The sequence below is a fragment of the Pleurodeles waltl genome, chromosome 4_1, assembly GCF_031143425.1.
Source record: "Pleurodeles waltl isolate 20211129_DDA chromosome 4_1, aPleWal1.hap1.20221129, whole genome shotgun sequence".
NCBI classification, from domain to species: domain Eukaryota; kingdom Metazoa; phylum Chordata; class Amphibia; order Caudata; family Salamandridae; genus Pleurodeles; species Pleurodeles waltl.
The window spans coordinates 338,055,085-338,074,921 of record NC_090442.1 but is presented as its reverse complement, the minus strand read 5'-3'; the positions used below and the strand labels follow the sequence as shown (position 1 = coordinate 338,074,921).

Here is a 19,837-nt window from a genome sequence, read left to right as displayed (position 1 = left end):
ATATTGAAGTCAGTAATTTATACCCACCATGACCCATGTGGCCATGAGTCACCACACCAGTTTAATAAAGATTAAACATTTATTGCCCTTTAGATTAACAATGCTAGGATCATGTAAATCAAACGCAAGACCAAATGATACAGGAATAACACAGTCTGTCCAAATCTTCAAAAGAATCTTAACTTAGACAGAATATGTATCATTAAACATTCAAGAACCATCATGCAGAAAAATAACAGATGAATAATAGAAACCAAATTCATTTATTTATTGCAGATTAATTATTGACAATTCATTTATATGAAAGTCAAATTTAGAGTGTGACATTCTTAACTATTACTCTTATTCAGTATGCATGTTTGAAGAGCAACATTTAATTTGGAAAACATTTGACTATGGCGCAAACCAAAAATAGCAGTTGGATTTTCTAAAGAGAGAAAACAAAAAAATCAACAAGAAAGACAAATGCCCATTTGGTTATACCTCGCCTAAATGGATCAGCAAGCAGCGATGTATTTAACAGTAGCACATCTTCTGGTCCTATTCATTAGGCAATGGCATAAGAAGGAACAGTTCAGTAATGTTTGGCTTTAGTGCATCTGAACTGACAATGGCAGAAAGCTGGGGACACAACACATCTTTACACTAGGAGAGTAAAATAAATAACTGAACTGACATCACCTGAATTTTGTTATATGAAAGTCCTAGAAAGCAACTAGGTTAGTTTCTATTGGTCAGTCAATGGGGTGGTTTATGTCAGATTCAATTAACTATTTATTGATCCACGTTTCAGAAGTATCTATTGTTCATTTTCTGAATTCATGATTGGGCTCATCTTCACTCACTGCAGTCACCCGTTTCCAGTGTAGAATACAATTGTTGCATGTTATACGTGAGCACTGGACACTATTGTTGCTAGGTACACATTATCTCAATCCAGGAAGACAGATAAATGTTGCAACATAAGAACATAACTTTTGCACAGTGTGCGTGTCATACAGGATGCTTAGAGAAACATCTTTGGCAGCGTTAACATTTTAAGACATTGCCTCTGGAATATTACTAAAACATGAGGCCTTTTTAAAACCAATGCTAAAACATGAAGAATAAAACATTTCATAACGTTTAAATTTATTAATCTTTTTAGTACATATTAATATTCATTTTTCAGTACATTTAATTATGAATAAACACACGCAATTTCATTAGACAGTTATTTTCATAATATGCATGTTGCTTATGGTGTCCACCATATTACTCATACGTTTTTATGTATTAATTGATGAATACATGATTTTCAATCTTTTATTATATGTAATTTCACATTATATTTTAGTGACACCATTTTTATTATTAATGTTTCCCCTCCACCAATATAGAAATAGTTTACTGCTCACTGCAGGGTAGGGCAAAGTTACTTTATGCAAGCAATGCCTGGGGCATATGCCCCCTCAATGAGCTATTGTATACTAGGATACTTTCTACTCACAAATATAAGGTTTAGATCCACTTGTTTCAAGTAGCAAAATATTTAAAAACAGTAAGAAATCAACTTTACCATCCATACACTTGCCCTCCATATGAACCGTACAGAGTGGGTGTTGTTTTTATGCTAGCAAGCTTTAATTACTGTTTTCTTTTTACAGAGCAGAGAAAGAATTATGCCCGTGACAGTGTCGGCAGCATATCGGAGACCTCCCAATATCATGTGGAAGTAAGATTTTCATTCTCTTTTTCTACATACCAAATTTAGAAAAAATGTGTTGAGCATGATATTGATTGTTTTTAAACTGATGCTCCATTCTAACTTTTAAATCATGTCAATACGTTTGCCTTTTGTAAACTGTATTTTGTAGAAAACGTGCTAGACTGGGGTGCAGAGGAGGCAAAGAAACACCTTCTCAAAAGAAGGAGAGAATGATTTCCTGTTTTAACTCCAGCCCTCAAATAGTGGGAGAAAGTGTTTGCGCTCTGCTGTATTTTCAGCTAACTGAGTGTAGCAAGCGTTGACAAAGCCAATAAATCTCACCTATGCGAGATTTATTAGTTTTTCCCATTTTTTTTAGCCATGTTGAACCACAGCGCAGCTACTTTTCAACATAACAGATTTTGAGGTTGTTAGTGCTTTGAGTGTGGATGAGATGGGGCAAGTAACAAGTGGGAGGGGGTGCCCAGGCATCTGTGGGTGGGTGGTGGGTGTCACTGGGCAAGTAACAGTAGGGGACGGTGTGGACCGGGGGAAGGTGCAAAGGAAAAGCAATGCTGTTGAAAGGGGCGCGGGCCAACAAAAACAAGGGGCAAGCAAAAAGAGGGGAGAGGGTGAAGCAGCAACATTGGAGTAACCAATGATATTGAAGGGGCATATGGCATACAACAATGGGTAAGCTATCACACGGGAAAGGTAAGACTGGGGAAGAAGAAAGGAAAACAGTACCTCAATTGCAGCATGAGCAGAAGGACACTAATCAAAAACAGGCAATTAGTACTTGGTATGGAAGGGAGAGAGAAACAAATAAGGAGAAAGTGAAACCAGCACGTGCTGACCAGTCAAGAGGCAGCAAATAACGGTGAGCACTGTGCGGGCTCCAAGCCCTTTTTTAGGTAACAAAATGTCTCACAAGGACCACACATGTGCTGTCTCAGGCGACACCTAGAAATGCAGGCATATGAGTACGCATTTGTGAAATGCATGTGCTCCACAGACCAGAACATTGAAATATGGTGAGCTTGAACAGAAGAAACAATGGCAGTGCTCAGGAGTGAGCACTGACAAGCAAATCTGGAAAATGATTGCTACAGAAAATAGAGCAATCCATTTTTCCATAGTATCGATTTCTATGCTTTTTTGCCCTTTAACGCAGCAGGTTTGACGTTTTTTGGTTGTGTGCATGCCTGATCCACACGTCATACAAATGTCAAACATATTGGATTTGCTAGTGCTTGTTCATATTCATTTTGCATGGCCTTATGTGCAGTACTCCAGAATGAATACTACACTTGCTTCCGGTGCATGAATGTCTAGTAAATTCATCATGACAAGAATAGCTGCTTGACAGGGGTTGTGGAGGCGCTTCTCCTGTACCGACTGGATCATTGGTATTTTGACAGACGTAACTTGAATAGCTCACCAATAATACACGTTGCCATGGATTGCAGGAAGCTGTGGTACAGAAATAGGAAGTAATTTAATTAAAATTAGAAACCTAACAACTACAGTAACATTTATTACTGTATCGAGTGAAACAATTGCACTGGTTCGCACTGAGGCGTTTTTGTCGAACATCCTTGTAACTGATTCGCCTGAAGCAGATGTCCCCAGATATGGAACTACTTGTGCTGAGCTTAGAAGGCTGTCCTAAAATAACAACTGTAACATGGTCACCGATCTGCAAACTGGGAAATATGTGTTTACCCGCTGCAGAGGTTTTGCTGCCATGGTAAGATGAGGAAATAAACATTGTACAATAACTTGGCTTTTCGGCTGAGCGGTAGTATTGTTACACTGCTCCGAATAAGACTCCGACTCTCTGGGTGCTTTTACGTTTGACTCTTCAGTCAGAGCAGCATAGCATCCTACAAATAAATGAAGGTGACCTTAGGCACATGGTACAAAGTTTGACTTGGGTATTCTGAAGGAAGACACAGAAGAATAGTGCGTAAATAATTGTTAGCCCAGACAAAAGCATTTGCTGTTGACTGAGCCGATAGGTGGGGTTGTATTTGATACTCAACATGTTTGTCTCTTCTGGGTTAGTTTGTTGTGTTTAATATTATTATTAGGACATACGTTCTATTATGTTTTGGTGATCATTTTCTTCCTACGTTATTCCTGTTTGCAAAAGTGTTTTATTAAAACAGTTCAGCTTGGCTTCCCCTTTGTATGTTAAGGCAGCTATACTCCGTGCTAAGCTGTTGTAGAACCTGTATGTTGGGGACCTCCAAGTGGTGCAGCAGCTCATAGATAATCATCCCCCTAGTCATGGTGGTGAGTCTGCCTTAGCTTTATTATGCTGATGAATTGGTGTTATTGATTTAAACCAACATTAGACTGCAATGTCCACTATCCAAGCCTGCAGATTATTAAGAGGACGCTTATTTACGGATTTACCTCCAAAAACCATGTTAGTGGTGTTGTGCAACAAGTAAGTCTTCATAATCTGTGGTTCAACTGAATATTTGCATTTGTAATTCATATTAGCTGCAAAGGTAGTTTGTTCCCCATACTGGAACATCAAGGCGCCTCTGATTGGGCAGCAGCGCACTCTTTTTCAAAGCTTAACTATGAATCTGGGGCTGGAGCAATCAACTAATGTCCATAGCTCAATGAATCAAGTGTTTAACCTCAATAACTAAATACGATTGTAAAGCTTACATCTCGAAATGGATTTTGAAATATGTATGTATTATGACATGTCTACAGCAGAAGATGATAGCCTCCTGATGCATATTTGTTGGAGTAAGGTATGGTATGAATTGCCACAAAGCAGCAAAGCTGGCCGAAGCTTCTGGGCTAGTTATTTTATGGAAGGTCAACAATGCTTAAGTATTATTAATTAAACTGTTATTAAGAAGTTGTTGAATTAAATCATCATTGCTGGCGATGGTTGTCTGTGACGTCTTACAGTGGCCATGTTGAACTGTCAAACCCACATGAACACATGAAACGGGATGACACCAAATTATTGTTGCTGGTTCCACGTGGCCGATTTTGGCAACAGCTTGTAATTAGAATTAATTTTTCAAAGAAAGGTTTGTGTCATGTTTGGTCGCAGCCTACCAGACAGTGTAGCTATCTGTGTTTGCTAAAGACATCTTGGGGAGTTTCGTAAAGTTGACCTAGGAGTGCATTTCGCCCACTGCTTGCCATTGGCTTTGTCATTTGCAAATCACATTTTCTGGCTTTCTATTTGCTTGCTACGCACTCCAGGTTCATTTCCTCCCTCCCATTGCTAAAGCTTTGTTCACTGCATTTTCACGAATTCATTTTCTGTAAACAGGCCTTTAAATCTTGTTCTTATCTTGTTACATTTGCCATGCGTTCAAAGAGAGTTCAAATGTCAAGCTGTGTCTTCGAGGCTCAGAGGGAGCCACATGTCTAACTTGCTTTTGGCTAACTTCAAACTGACGCATGTAGAGATAAGTGACTTACCCAGAATCACAGGATGTTGCAGCAGCGACACCCCTGCTTGTCTTACAGCAACTGTGAGAGACCTGACATCCTTGGCATGGTTTCCCCTGTCTTTTTGTCTCTGCTTCCTGTATTTTTGACAGTGTGCTGGACTTCGTTTTTTGCTGGGTTTTGGTACTCTGGGCACTTTACCACTGCTGCCCAGTGCTAAAGTGCAAGGGCTCCCTTTCTAAATTGTGATTATGACTATACTAGACTAGACTATCCCTGATTGGCATATTTGATTTACTAGTAAGCCCCTAGTAAAGTGCACTAGAGGTGCCCAGGGTCTGTAAATCAAATGCTGCTCGTGGGCCTGCAGCACTGATTGTATCACCCACATGCGTAGCCCACTAAACAGGTCTCTGACCTGCCACTGCAGTGTCTGTGTGTGCAGTCTGCCACTGTCAGTTTGACCTGGCAAGTATACCCACTTGCCAGGCCCAAACCTACCCTTTTACTACATGCAAATCACTCCTAATGTAGGCCCTAGGCAGCCCCATGGGCAGGGCGCAGTCTATGTAAAAAGTAGACATTTACTGGTGTGTTTTACTTGCCCTGAAAAGTGAAATAATGCCAAATTCGGTATTCACTATTGCAAGGCCTATCTCTCCCATAGGTTAAAATTAGGACTGCCTTTAAACACCTTTTAAGTGCGGTTTTCTATTGGGAGCAGATAGCGATGTGGAGTTCGGGGTCTCTGAATTCACAATTTAAAAGTATATCTTTGGTAGAGTTGGTTTTTAGATTGTCTGTTTGAAAATGCCACTTTTAGAAAGTGGGCATTTTCTTGCTTACACATTGTGTATCTTCCTGCCTGTGAAATCCACGTCTGGGTCAGATGAAAGGTTAAGCTGTTAGTGAACTCCCTCTAGACAGTGGCACAAAGGGGAGCTGAGGAGTGTCCTGCATATCCTACTGAGCCTCGTGGGCTAGAGTGGGGAGGGTGAAGCTGAAACTTGGCCTGCAGTTGCTGCTTCTGCCTTAAAGAGGACAAAGACTGGACTTTGCTGTGTATCCTGCTTGTGAAGTTTCTCCAAGGTCTTGGACTGAGCTTGCCCCCTGTTCTGAAGTCTCAGGACCATCAAAGACTTCATCTGCCAGCACCCGGGCTCTCTTGCTGAGACTCCTAACCTGCCAAGTGGTGCCACTTCTAGTCCCTTGCCCTTTGAAAGGAGAAGCTGGTGACCCAAAGGTGAAAATCCACACACCGGAGCAGAGTGGCAGAGAAATCGTTGCAGGGCCTGCACCGCGGCTGAAAAATCAACGCAGCACCAGTGAAATCGATGCATTTCCAGCTCAGCATGGATTAATCTCTGCCTTGCATCCAGATTTTCCATGCATCGTCTCTGAGTGTCAAAATGTGCACATGACTGCAGCGACCCGAGGCTGCTTGTCCCGAAACTGATTCATCTCTTCCCTGCAAGGAAAGAATTGATGCATTGCTTGCCCGACAGAGAAAGAATTGACCCATTACCTCACTTGCGAGTAAGGAATCAACGCATCGCTTGCTTTTCCGACGCACAGTCGCCTGTGCAACTTTATTTTTTGCACATACCAGGTGCTTTGTGCTAAAACAATACATCCATTGGTTTCTATGGAGTAAGACTCTTTGCATCAAAAAATTATATCTTTGCTTGTGTATGTTGGATTTTTGTTGTTTTGGTCTTGCTTGATTTAGATAAATATTGCCTATTATTTCTAAACTGGTGTGGAGTCCTTTTGTGGCATTTTCAGTTTGTTGCTGTGTGTGTTGGTACAAATACTTTACCCAGTGCCCCTGAGATAGGCCAGACTGCTTGTGCCAATCTACCAAGGTGATAAGCGGGACTAAAGTGAGGAGACCTGCTTGGACAGAGTGGAAACTGACTACAAACCAGAGACCCCATTTCTAACATTGATAATCACTGGTGAGGAGAGGACTTGTATATGTACTTGACATACAGTGATTACGTAACACTACTGTTTTATTGCAGACCATTACACAACCATATAATTTTTTTTCTGTTGGATTTCTTTCACTTTTTGGCCTTTTTGCGATCTCTCTGCCTTTGAGGCGTTGCACCTTTATTGAACCTTGTCCACAAATGTGTCTCAGTCTGGGGAGCCATCAGCAGTTGTTGCAAAAGTGGTGTTTGAGGTGGAGAAATTGGAGGATTACACAGTGGCCCAGCTCAAGCAATTTTGTAAGAAGTTCCAATGCCCAATCAAAACCTCCACCAAGAAGGATGAGCTGCAAAGACGTTGAGGGCCTGGTTGGCAGCAAAGGAGACTGAGGAGCACACAGCAGAGGAGAATATGGTTTGGGATGAGGAGGTGCAGAGCACGCTTGGTGATTTGGTGGATAACCTGGACCTGCCTGGAAGGGAGGGCCTCCAGGGCAGGTAGCAGTGTTTCTTCTAAAGGTCTGACCACAAAGGAACTGAGGGACAGACAGGCAAAGAGAAAGCATCATTTGGAGCGTGAGAAGCTGAAGCTGGAATTGGCCAAATTGGATAGAGAGGCAGTGGCAAAGAAAACAGCACTGGCCACGGAGGAGAGAAAAATTTTGTTAGCACATTAGCTGAGCTTTAAATACCTGGATCTGAAGGGCAAATCATGCACAGGTGGTGGCAGCAGTACCCCAGTGCAACCTGAGAAAAGAGTGCACATTTCTAAAGATCTGGTAAAGGATTATAAGAGGGAGGATGACATACACTTGTGATTTAAGGGGTATGAGTCAGGTCTTCTCATGAAACTGGTCCCTGAGGTACACTGGGGGGGAGGGGTGGGTCTGTAGAAACACTTTGAGGTAGAAGGGAGGGACACCTTGACAACCCTAGGCAATCCTCACGGTCCCACCTCCTTTACCATGAAGAATGCCCTACTCACTAGATATGGTCTCCTCCACAGCAGTTTAAGTAAAGATTCAGGTCGTACAAGAAGGGGGATTCTCAAACTTGGTTGGAATGTATTGATTCTTTCTGCAGGGCATTAGATAGATGGGTGAAGGGCAGCAAGGTGCCAACTTGGAAGCACTTTTATAGCCTTTGTATTCCAGAGCTGTGCCAGCAGCAAATGGACAGCAAGCTTACTGACCACAGGGAGCTTGCCAGGAAGCAGACCGGTGGGAGAGCACGAGGGTCCAAAAGGGGTATGGGGAGACTCCACCAAGGGTGGGCAGGGTTCTATTAGATGCAGTTGGGGTGGGAGTAAACAGGGGGGAGTTCTCTAAAGGGCCCCAACTGAGTTCCCAGGGTAAGGATTCCCAGCCCCCAGGTGAGAAAAAGACATGCATCTCTATAGGGAAGCCTGCAAAGAGAGTTCCCCGTAAGTGCTATGCATGGGATTAGGAGGGTCATATGAGGGGGATCCCAAGTGTTCCAAACAAACACCAGCAGCCATTGGTGCACAGTCACAGGGTTTGCCCAGTGTAGCCCTCGGGGAAGAGTTGGTTTCAGTAGAAGGGTGGGAGCCAGCTGAGATGACCCTTGTCTCACTAGGGGACATTGAGATGGTCCAGAGTACCCTTGTAACTGAGAACATTAAGAAGTACAGGCAGTGGATGACCATCAATGGACAGAGGGTGGAGGCTCTGAGAGACACTGGAGCCAGTGTGACTACTGTCAGGTGCTGTAGACAACTCAGATCGCCTGTGTAAGGTGGTGCAGATTTCCTTTGAATTTGGGGGGGGGGATGGTGTCTCGGGTTCCTTGAGGGCAGCTGAGAGTCCAACCATGCCTGTTGATTGTCTGCTAGGTAACGACCTGGAGGATCCCCCTTGGAGTGAGGTGTAAAGTCGGTCACACTTGGAGTGGTTTGGTCTTCCTGGATGAGCATGCGTGACCACCCGGTCTATGGCAGCCAGTCTTGGTTATCAGTAGGCCCTGGAGCCTGAAAAAGTAGCCCAGATGTCTGCCAGGAAGGGGAAGGGGAAGGGCAAGGGCCACGGGAAGCCTACCCCAATAGTTCCCACCGTCCTGGAGGAGGCTGAACCTGAGGGTTGCCGTGGAGCCTACAGGGGAACAAGTGGCTGAACTGGAGGATGTGGCCGAGCCAACCCATTGGCAGCAGGAAGGGGGTTCCACCAGGGAAGAGTTCTGTGAGGCACAGAAGCCGTGCCTTTTTCTTGAGGGTCTGCGGTGACAGGCTATAGACCAAGCACCTGGCAAGGAGTCTGCATCACCCTGGAATTACTGGTAGGATGGCCTCTTGTATAGTGAGCCTAAGGTTGCTGAGCCTGGGGCAGCCGATGTGCTGGTGGTACCCGAGCACTTCAGAACCTTCCTACTGGGGCTGGCTCCTGATGTGCCTTTGGCAGGAAGATAGAAACAGGACAAAACTTTTGAGAGGATTGTCACTCACTTTTCCTGGCCCCAAATGCACAGGCACTGTGACACCTATTGTAGATCTTGCCAGGCATGTGACAAGAGTGGGGGTAAATGTAAGGCTCCCCTCCCGCCATTCCCTGTTGTCAGCTTCTCTTTTGAGCGGGTGGGAATTGACATTGTGGGGCCTCTGTACCCCAGGACTGTCATGGGCAACAGGTTTATCCTCGTCTTGGTGGACCATGCCACCCGGTACCCGGAGGCCATCCCTCTGAGGTCAGTGACTGCCCCCATAGTTGGCCTGGCATTGATGGGGATCTCTACCTGCATGGGGTGTTCCCCAAGGAGGTGGTATCTGACCGGGGTACCAACTTCATATCTACCTATATGAAGTCTCTGTGGAAGGAGTATGGGGTAACGTACAAGTTCACCACTCCTTACCACCTCCAAGGAAATGGGTTGGTTCAAAGGTTCAACCGCACCCTGAAATGCATGATTATGGGTGTGTCAGAACCCATATGGCAAAAGTGGGACGTCCTCCTGCCATGTTTTCCCTTTGCATACGTGGAGGTACTGCAGAAGGGACTTGGCTTTAGCCCCTTTGAGCTGCTGTATGGCCACCCTGTGGGGGGACATCAGAGTCTGATGAAAGAGGGCTGGGAGAAAGCTCCCGGTAGGCCCCCAGGACATATTTAGCTACGCTCTGTCCTTTAGGAACCAGACTGCCCGCTTCAGGAAACTCGCATCTCTTCCCTGTGAGGAAAGAGTTGATGCATCGCTTGCCTGGGAGAGAAAGAATCGATGCACGGCCTCACTTGCGAGTAAGGAATCAACGCATTGTTTGCTTTTCCAATGCACTATTGCCAGTGCAGCTTTATTTTTGACGCATACTAGGTACTTTGTGCTAAAACAATGTATCCTTTGATTTCTATAGATTGAGACTTTTTTTGCTTTAAAAATTCATATCTTTGCTTGTATGTTGCATTTTTGTTATTTTGTTCTTGTTTGATTTAGACAAATATTGGCTATTTTTTCTAAACTGGTGTGGAGTCCTTTTGTGGTGTTTTCACTGTTACTGTGTGTGTTAGTACAAATACTTTACACATTGCCTCTAAGATAAGCCTGACTGCTTATGCCAGGCTACCAATGGAGTAATCAGGGGTTATCCTAGGTGTGCGTCTCCCTACCCTGACGATTGAGGGTTCCTTCTTGGACAGAGTGCAAACTGACTTACAACTAGAGACCCCATTTCTAACAAACTACTAGCAGCATTGATTTTTGTGCGAACATTTTAAAGTTTTTATGCAAATTGGAGGTTTTAATATTCTGAAACACAGGAAAATGTATCCAGCATTTACCTCAAAATGCAATTTTTATAGTTGCACTATGCAATGGCTGATTATAACAACAGGAGGTAATATGATGGAATAAATGCACACTTAATGCTCAGGCAGCACCCTCTATGTGCACACCATCAATAAATAATGTGTACATTGTTAAACACTACAAACCGCAGTAAAACATTGTACTGCGTCCTCCAAACCTCCTTACAGTGCTATGAGAGGCAGCCTGGTGAAAATGTGCTAATCCGACTACAAATAGCCCCTTGGCTCATTTCTTCTGACAGAGACCTGAAACTCTGCATTTTCTGACTGAAAGCAACAGTAGGCACTACACTTCTGTCACACTGGGAGCATCCCAGTGCACTGCGCTTTCTTGTGATAAACTGCCCTGCAGCACCAAGCTTCTTCATTGGAACACCTGGTCTTTGCAGTGCTTGAAAAGGAAAACAAAATGTAGCATTTAGTGCTGTGTACAATCACTTTATTATCATTCTGATAAACAGCTAGTAAAATCTGTACCAGCTTTCTAATGGTCAGATAAATAGCATCATTTCTATAGTAACAAACAGCCATGTTGACCCTTGCTTTTCCCTTTCTAACAACCAGGCAGCACTTGAGTTTCTTGTGACATGGGTGGATCCCTAACCCTGGGCTATCTTAACATTAACATTCTTTTCCTTAAGAACCCGGACTATCGCCCATTACAAACACCAAAAAAACGCACCTGATTTTCTCGTTACCAAACAGCACAAGCATGTAACATGCTTTCTTTCCTGAAAGAGCAGTTAAGAATTGAAGTTTATTTAAATAAGGTGGGGGTGTTCCAAACCGCAAATTGAATTGACTTCAGGCTCTTCCTAGTTGTCAGAGTGCTAGTATACAGATAGCATAACTGCAATAGGCCCTCATGCGTGACACCTTCAGCCAGTCATAGTTTTTTAGCCAACAGGAATTTACCAGCTGGATTTATTTACCTGACTAATCTGTGGCACTATGACATCGTTGCCAAGTGGTCCCACGTGATAATGACACCTTAGGCTACTTTGGGCTTCAAACCAGCAGGGCATGGCAATCCGAGGCTTGAAGTTTAACACTTCCCTTTATAAGGAAGTGACTACAAGTTCAAGAAAGCAACCTGCTTTTGGGAACAAAGCTAGGACAGGTTGATGATACCATGCATAACAAGGGTTACATTTTGCTTAGTTTGGTCCATTGGAACTTGTGATTCTGTTTTTGTGTTTTCTTTGTGTACTACACAGGAATAGATAGTACACAATAATATAACCCTGTCCTGCAGAGCAGTATAATTTAAGCACAATATTATTAATTATCACACACTTTTTCTGATCTTTTTCTTCTTTTCTGGGTGGCTCAGCACCTGAAATTTGTTACCGGGTCAGTCCTGCCTCCGTAATCCACGCTTGCTTTTTGCATTATTTAATTTGCAGCTCAATGATGGGCATCCGCCAACTTGGAACAGTACATTAAAAGGAAATGAATGACCACCCCAACATCATGACACATATGTGTGCATGCATGGTGATGAATATATACATATGTCATCACACTGAGACAGGGCATTTTGCCTTTTTCAGCATGCTCTTCTTTATCTATGGTGGCCTTGTTTTTATTTTTTGGCAACGCCATGCAGCATCAAAAACAAGCAATGGGAAAGCTAAAACATTAATTAAGACCTTTCAAAAGTGAGACATATTGGCTTTGCCAGTGCTTGTTATTCTAGTTGTGCCAGCTGAGCTCTTCATGGTTTGTTAAAGTGCCTGTCAGAACCCCTTTCAGAGTGCCATGAGCAAGCAGGAGTTACTGAGCCCAGCCGTGGTGGTTGATCCCTCTTTCTCCTGATGTCCCGGGGCCCTTGCTCACTTGGATCTCTCTCAATTTGGCCAAAGACCCCCTTATGCACATGACTTTCAATTGAATAGCGTAGGACTAGCAGTCAGAGCTCCTATGGGGAATCCATGAACACAATGCAAGGAGCATTAACAATATATCCGTGTCCAGTCAAATACTTGTTTTCATATAAAAGTATTTTAATTTTAACTCTACGATGGAAAAGTAATCAACATTCAAAAGCAATAATACAATATCCCCTTGAGGTCAGAGCTCCAGTACTTGTCAGTCCACCCCCTGTCCTCCCACCTCTGGTGCAACGAGTTCGATATAATTCCCTATTCACTGATGGCCACTTCCTGGGAATGTGAGTTATTAGACTTTCTCAAGAGTTCTCCCCTAAGACTCTGTTCATACGTTCTGTCACTAGAGTCTGCGGGGTTGCAGCACTAATGGAGGTATGTCCAGGGGGCCTAAAAGGCCAAGTTCTTGGCTTCACCTGCTCCAGCGGTATGGAACCCTTTGGAGGTGCAGTGCAGTCCTCCTCCGGACTACCAAATCGAACTCTGTAGCAACTGGCAGACACTCTCTCTCCCTCAAGCCACGCTGCCAGCTGGATCAGACAATTGGTGTTTCTCCTGCTCCGACACTCATGCAGTAAGTCACTTTTCCCTCCACAGGGACAGGGGGGGTTATCTCCGTGCTCTGAATGGACTCTGGCGGTGTCCTGTTGAACCTTGGGCACAGTCCACAGAATGCAGGCTGGTTCCACCTTTGTAGTAGCAGCAGTTTTGCAGTCTCAGGAGACGACCCAGACTCTTCACTTCGCTTCGATGTCTCCAGCTGCCCCTTCTGATATACAAGGTCGCTGTCTTGGAGCTCACAAGTCTGGTCATAGTGACCTGATTCTGGTGGCCATTGCAGCCCCTTCTGGCATATAGAGTTGCCGAAGCGATTTGGCATACGGGTGATGGACCCGATCAGTGCGGTAGCAGGTTTCTCCCACTGCGCTTCTTGATTCAGTCTACAGCAGCTGCTCCTGGCATACGGGATTGCTGTATCAGTAAGGCACATGGGCTACAGCCTGATAGGTGCCGGATCAGGTTTCTCATCTCGCACATGTCGTCCTTACATCAGCGCTCGCACCTGGACCTCGCTCCCTCTAAGCTCTCCTCTTCCTCAAGGGCACACCAGTCTTGGTGAGCAAGCAGGTCCGGGTACTCCAGGCTCCAGGGGGGGTAGCCTTGGTTTCCTTGTGTGATGTCCCCTCACCCACCAGGGAAACTTGCAGTCATGGGCTCCTAGTCATTGGCAGAATTCTTGCACAGCTTTCCCTCCTCCCACAGCCTGTCTGGCTGACCTTCAGATGACATCATTTTGAGGTCTCAGACTCCCCTACTTATAGTCCTTTTCCAGACACAAAATGTAATTTAGTGTCTGGTTCTTTGAAGTTTAATGGGGGGTAGGGTTCTGCCTGTTTGAAATGGACATCTTTTCCCTTTGTTCTTCTACCTGAACAATGTCTGTCACACGCTGGAACCCAAAAGGATTAGTGGTGAATTAGCATAGGGAGATATGAGTACGCTATTAGTATTAGTATGAGTGGATTTGATCAGTGGATATGTGAGTTTGTTAGTAGGTTTGAATAGAATAATGGATGGATAGAGGAGGGAAGAATCCAGAAGTGTTGATTGGGAGTTTATAGTATTAGGATGAGGCTTGAGATGAGTAAACGAGAGATGGAGGAGGGAAGAGTCTGTAGAAAAGGGTTAGGGAGATCATAGTTGTAGAAGAGGTTCCTGATGAGTCAAAGGTGAGATAAGTAAGGGAGAATTGAGTAGGGTTGTTTGGGAGATCATAGTAGTAAACTGAGGTTTGGGGTGAGCCAGGAGTGGTAGAGAAGGGAAGAGCTTAGGCAGGGTTATTTTCGAGATCATAGTAGTGGAAGGGGTTTGGGATGATTCTGAGAGTAGGGATAGAGGATAGATTGCTAGAGGTATAAGGTGAAGGGGAGACTGAATAAAGCTTACGAGAGAGTTATTATTTTTCCTCCTTGTTTGCAGTAGGACCAAAGTAATAAATAAATACGTAATACATAGTAAGGGAATATGTGTAAGGATTATAATAATGAATATAATATTTTGAGATTTAAAGTTGTGCTGTATAAACACAGACTTTCAAGATGTGCAATATTTGAGATTAATTTATGTGTACACTTTTCAAACATTATTTTATCTTTCCTCAGTTTCCAATAGTGAAATGCTTGCTGATAAAATAGTTAAGGTAACATTTGCTCATTGTGAGAGAGAAAATGAAAGCAGGGATTCATAATTATATATATACACACACACACATGCACTGTATACATATTTGTATATACGTATATGCACACATAAATACACGCACTCGCACATATGTGTGTGTATATACATATATAATATATATATATATATATATATATATATATATCCACACGAAATTGAGAATTCACTCAAAGTGCGGCTGTAGAGAAACAGGATGTGAACAGCTCAAAAGCCATAAAACGAGCAACTCTCACAAAGTTCGATGCTCTTTGGTTTATGCAAATTGTCGAATACCGCCAACTCACCCCTCCAAACAAAAAACAGAATTGACTATATATATATATATATATATATATATATATATATATATATATATATATATATATATATATATATATATATATTTAACCATGAGTAAATATCCATTTGTTAAACAGGCTTAAAGAGTATGCATATATTTTATTATTATGAAATTGTAATTACACCTATTTCTTAACGAAATACACATCTCTAGATATATACACATAATCAGATTAGAAATATTTATCAACACAGACACATGCAGTCAATCGCTGTTTGGACATGGTGTTTATGAAGAAAAAAGCCAACTCTTGCGTAGTCTTCTGAAGAGAAAATAGTTATTTGTGGATCTTTTATTTGGGGGTAATGAATTTCATAGTTCGTCCACTTGAACAGAAAAGGATGTACCATCCATAGTCTTTTTCTTGTATGGTGGTGTTTTAAGGTGGGGTGCCAATCCTGAGGTGTAAGTAAATGTAAATATGCACTGGCAAAGCCATTAGGTTTGCATGGAAGACCTACTGGCTTTGACAATGTTTTTAGCCATCCTGTACAGCATCGCCAAAAAAAGTTTGACACCGCCCCTGCATCATTTTGTAAGAGTTTAAATACATTCAACATGCAGGAGCAAGTGTACAACGTGACATTTTTAATTTGAGAAATCAAAATGGATCTCTGTTTTAAACAAAAAGAGGTAGTGTGAAAGAGCTCTTTTAGAGCTTAACATACCATAATTAGATGAGCGGAAGTGCAACCGGGCAGGAGTGGGGTGCTTAAACAAGCAGAAAAAAGCAGCTCCATACCAGTGAGCAGTGGAGCATAGAAGCCAGCCAATCAAAGAGAGTAAAAAGGCTGTTTCATGAAAGGGACAAACACAAGATGGACATATGAAACAAGAAAAGCCATCCAATAGAAAGCAAGTAAATAGGAGTGACAGTAAAGCCAACCCATGGTAAGCAATACGCAGGCTGGAAGCTCCTGAACATTCTTTGTGAGCCCAGAATGTGTTTTTTCTAAACTAGAGTTTGTGCTGTCTGGTAGGCTTGACCTAAACATATGGAAACCAACACCATTGTGGTATGTTCAAGATTAGTAGCAACAAACTAATTGTCCTGCCAAGCTGCACCCACCCTTAGAGCTCTGACAGCTCTTAGTGCAAACTCTCCCCTAATCCAGAGCTGGATGTCCCACTTTCCTATCTTCATGAGCTCCACCACTGATGTCGCCTGAGCTTTATACTGAATCGACTTTCCCGCAGTACACTATATGCAGGTTTGCATTAATTTTAAGAGGCACTTTCTAATGAGGGTATATACTCTGGTTTTGCCTGCACATAGCACTAGGCTACAGGTTTTAGAAAATGTCTTTTTTTTTAATAGAATTAGTTTTTTTAAGAACATATTATATTTTGTTTTTCAAATGCCAGCAACAAGGAAGGGCACAAACTTGCACCCACAATAATTATAAAACCACGTAGGGAATTCGGCATCAGCATGTTCATACATGTCTTGTAGCAGCAGTTCATATGTTAGATTCACCATGAAGTTTGGACAAATACAAAAGGATACCATAGCATAAAAGGCAGACCTATCACTGTGCAGACGTGATCCCTCCATCAACCAGGTGCAAGACATAGTAACCTACCCAATTTCCCCAGACTTTAAAAAATTTACTTGGGTACCCTCTGGCCTTATAAGCGACCTTTTCCATCACTATGCAGATATCCATCCCTGCCCTCCACTCCTGCTGTGTCAGGATCTCTGGGACACCCCAGTGCTTGGCCACATCCCTCTTCACCGCCACAAAATCCAAATTACAAATGAGAAGCTTGGCCCCCAGGGCATCTACCTCCGTCGGTACACCAAGGAGGACATATTTGGTCTCAGATGGAATGTCAGCACCAATGGCATTGCAGCGTTCTCGCACTACTTTCACTCACTGGGACTGTATGATGACTGGGCAACCCCAGATTGTGTGCACAAACGACATCACAGTCTAGAGACACCACCTTCCCCATTTTGTGGAAGTGATCTTAGTTGTAAGTAGACTTTATTCAGAATTTTAAATTGTATAAGTTGCCATCTGGATGTAATAGCCACCGCTAGTGGGTGCATCAGGGCTGCATCTCAGTCTGTATCTTCTACCTCGCACACATACCTTTCCCACCTTTCTCTCAACTTTGTTAATGTGTTGGCCATATTATTGTTAAGCATTTTGTAAGTGAGGGAGACCACCTTTTTCTCTATCTCCCCCCAGAAGTACCCTACCCTGTCGGAGGCATACTCTGGTAGTTCTGTTACCTCCATTCCATCAGCCTGCTCTGTGTTTTGCAGCTGTGCATACTTAAATACTGTTTATCATGCAGCTGGTATTCCATCTGAAAGGATTGAAGGGGAATAAGGTCCCCATCCTCTACCAGATCCCCAATCCTGGGAATCTCCATCATATCACAGGCTCCGAAGCCCCTAAGTTTACCCAGCTCCCTCAACATCACACCTTCCAATATAGCCGTTTTTATGGCCACTCTCCTTGCCCACTGAATCCATCTGGAGGCTTTGGCACAGGCCTCCAGTGCCATCTGAATAGCAGCTGTCCAATTCCCTTCCCCCATAGAGATAGTGCAGCTAAGGCCTTGTTGCAAACTGAGTCTGCCCCCAATCTATACATGGAATTTTCCTGATTTATGGCAATCAAATGGGCAGCCCAATATTATGCTTGCATATCAGGGAGGGCAATAATCTTGCATGCTGTTCTAGGGTGCCTGTTGCTCCATAGGAGATTTCGGATTTTCACATCTATTTTAGTGAACAGCTCATTTGGACTTCTATATTATGTGATCTGAAGGACATACAGGAATTTCAGCAGAGTGATAATTTTAAATATAGACAATCTTCCCACTATTGTCAAAGGTTACGTGCACCAGGGCTCTGCCTCTCCGAGAAAGTTTGCCACCACCCGTCCCAGGTTTCTATCAAGGCACCTCTCCTTCAGGGGAGTGGATACTTCACAGACCCGGAGTACATCCCAGATCGTTGTAGCCAGCTGAAGGATGTATAGGAGGATGTCATCCACGTAGAGCGAAATCTTTTCTTCTTCCATGTTAGGTTCAGATAACCAGAACTCCCGTAACTCACGGTGAGCTCAGAATTGGCAGGCTAAGGGCTCTCTGGTGAGTACAAACAGGAGAGGGGACAAGGGACATCCTGGTCTGGTCCTCCTCCCTATCCAGAACACTGACGAGAGGATACTGTTAACTCTCATAACTGCCTTTTGGGCCTGATATAGCAACTATATCCAAGTTATGGATTTGGGGCCAAAGCTGAATCTTTTTAATGTTTGTTGATGGAAGGGCCAATGTATGGCATCAAATGCCTTCTGGGCGTTCAAGGAAAGAAACACCTGAGGTTCCCACCTAAGATGCACCTCTGCTATCCAGTTGTGGAGCCTACATAGGTTGAGTCTGGTGGACTTACCAGACCATAGGGTTGACCCCTGTGTATTAGGGGAACTAGGACCTTGAGGAGCCTGGTGACCAGTACCATGGCTAGTATCTTGGTTTCAGTGTCCAACAGTTAAATCAGGTGATATGACTCGCAGCTAGTTTCTGGTTTGTCTTTCTTATGGATCACCACGATTGTGGCACAATGTAGGTCAGGTGGTAGTGTACCCTTATCTCGACCCTCAAGGACCAGATTTAAGATATGTGCCCCCAGAATCCCAGCATATCTCTTAAAGAACTCAGCCAGAATGCAGGGAGTTTTCCCATTTTTTGTTTCTCATGGCCGCCTGCACCTCTGGGAGTGTGATATTGTCTTCAAGAGCCACACTATTATCTGTTGAGAGTACCTGGGTGTCTACTGAGTCAAGGTCTTATCTGCTGAGTGTCTGACAATGGACAAGCCTTATAGAAGGCCTCGTAATACCAGTCAGAGTCCTCTGTCATGATCCTGTCTGTCACGTACACCCTCTGGTTTGATCTACAGTACACCTCACCCAGCAGGCCTCTGCCTCCCTTCTACTAAACCATGCTAATAATTCGCCTACTTTATCCCGTTTCATACAGTCTGTATTGTGTAGCCAGAATGTGATTCCCAGCCTCCCTCTGTGCCAACTTGCGGTATTCAGTGCGCAGCACCTCAAACCTCCTAAGGGCCTATCGATCCATAAGAGGCAAGGGGCCACCTCCAAGTGAGTACTGGCATTCAATGTCCACTATTTCCTTACTAACCCATCACTTCGTTCGCACAATTTTATTTTGTGCCCTTTCCCGAAGGATCTCTGTGTATTCTTTCGTAGAACTATTTCAGAGTCCACTGATCCTCTGTGTCCTTCTGCAACTCCCGGGACACTTCCTCATCTTACAATTCCCAGGCATTTAGTTTCTAGCTCGCCCCTAGAAGTTATCATCTCCCCCATCCCCAGGAAATACAGAGAGGCGAATGATCCGACAGACCACTTGCCAAGTATTCACCCTTCTCAATCGTATTGACCTTTCCAGTCGGAGAGAAGACCCTGTGTGTTCCTGAAAAGTACGAGTAGCCTCTGCACGACACTGTTGCCAGAGGCCTG

The 19,837-nt window shown here is 43.7% G+C and overlaps 1 protein-coding gene across 9 annotated transcripts in view; it reads left to right on the top strand.

The window, feature by feature from the left end:
* Window positions 1-19,837, top strand: part of EPS8 (EGFR pathway substrate 8, signaling adaptor) — a 790,402-nt gene that overhangs the window by 443,563 nt on the left and 327,002 nt on the right. For all 9 annotated transcript variants that reach the window (XM_069228470.1, XM_069228468.1, XM_069228462.1 and 6 more), the window contains one exon: window positions 1,647-1,714. In XM_069228470.1, the coding sequence (XP_069084571.1) occupies window positions 1,647-1,714 (68 nt within the window). The remainder of the gene's footprint in view (window positions 1-1,646; window positions 1,715-19,837) is intronic.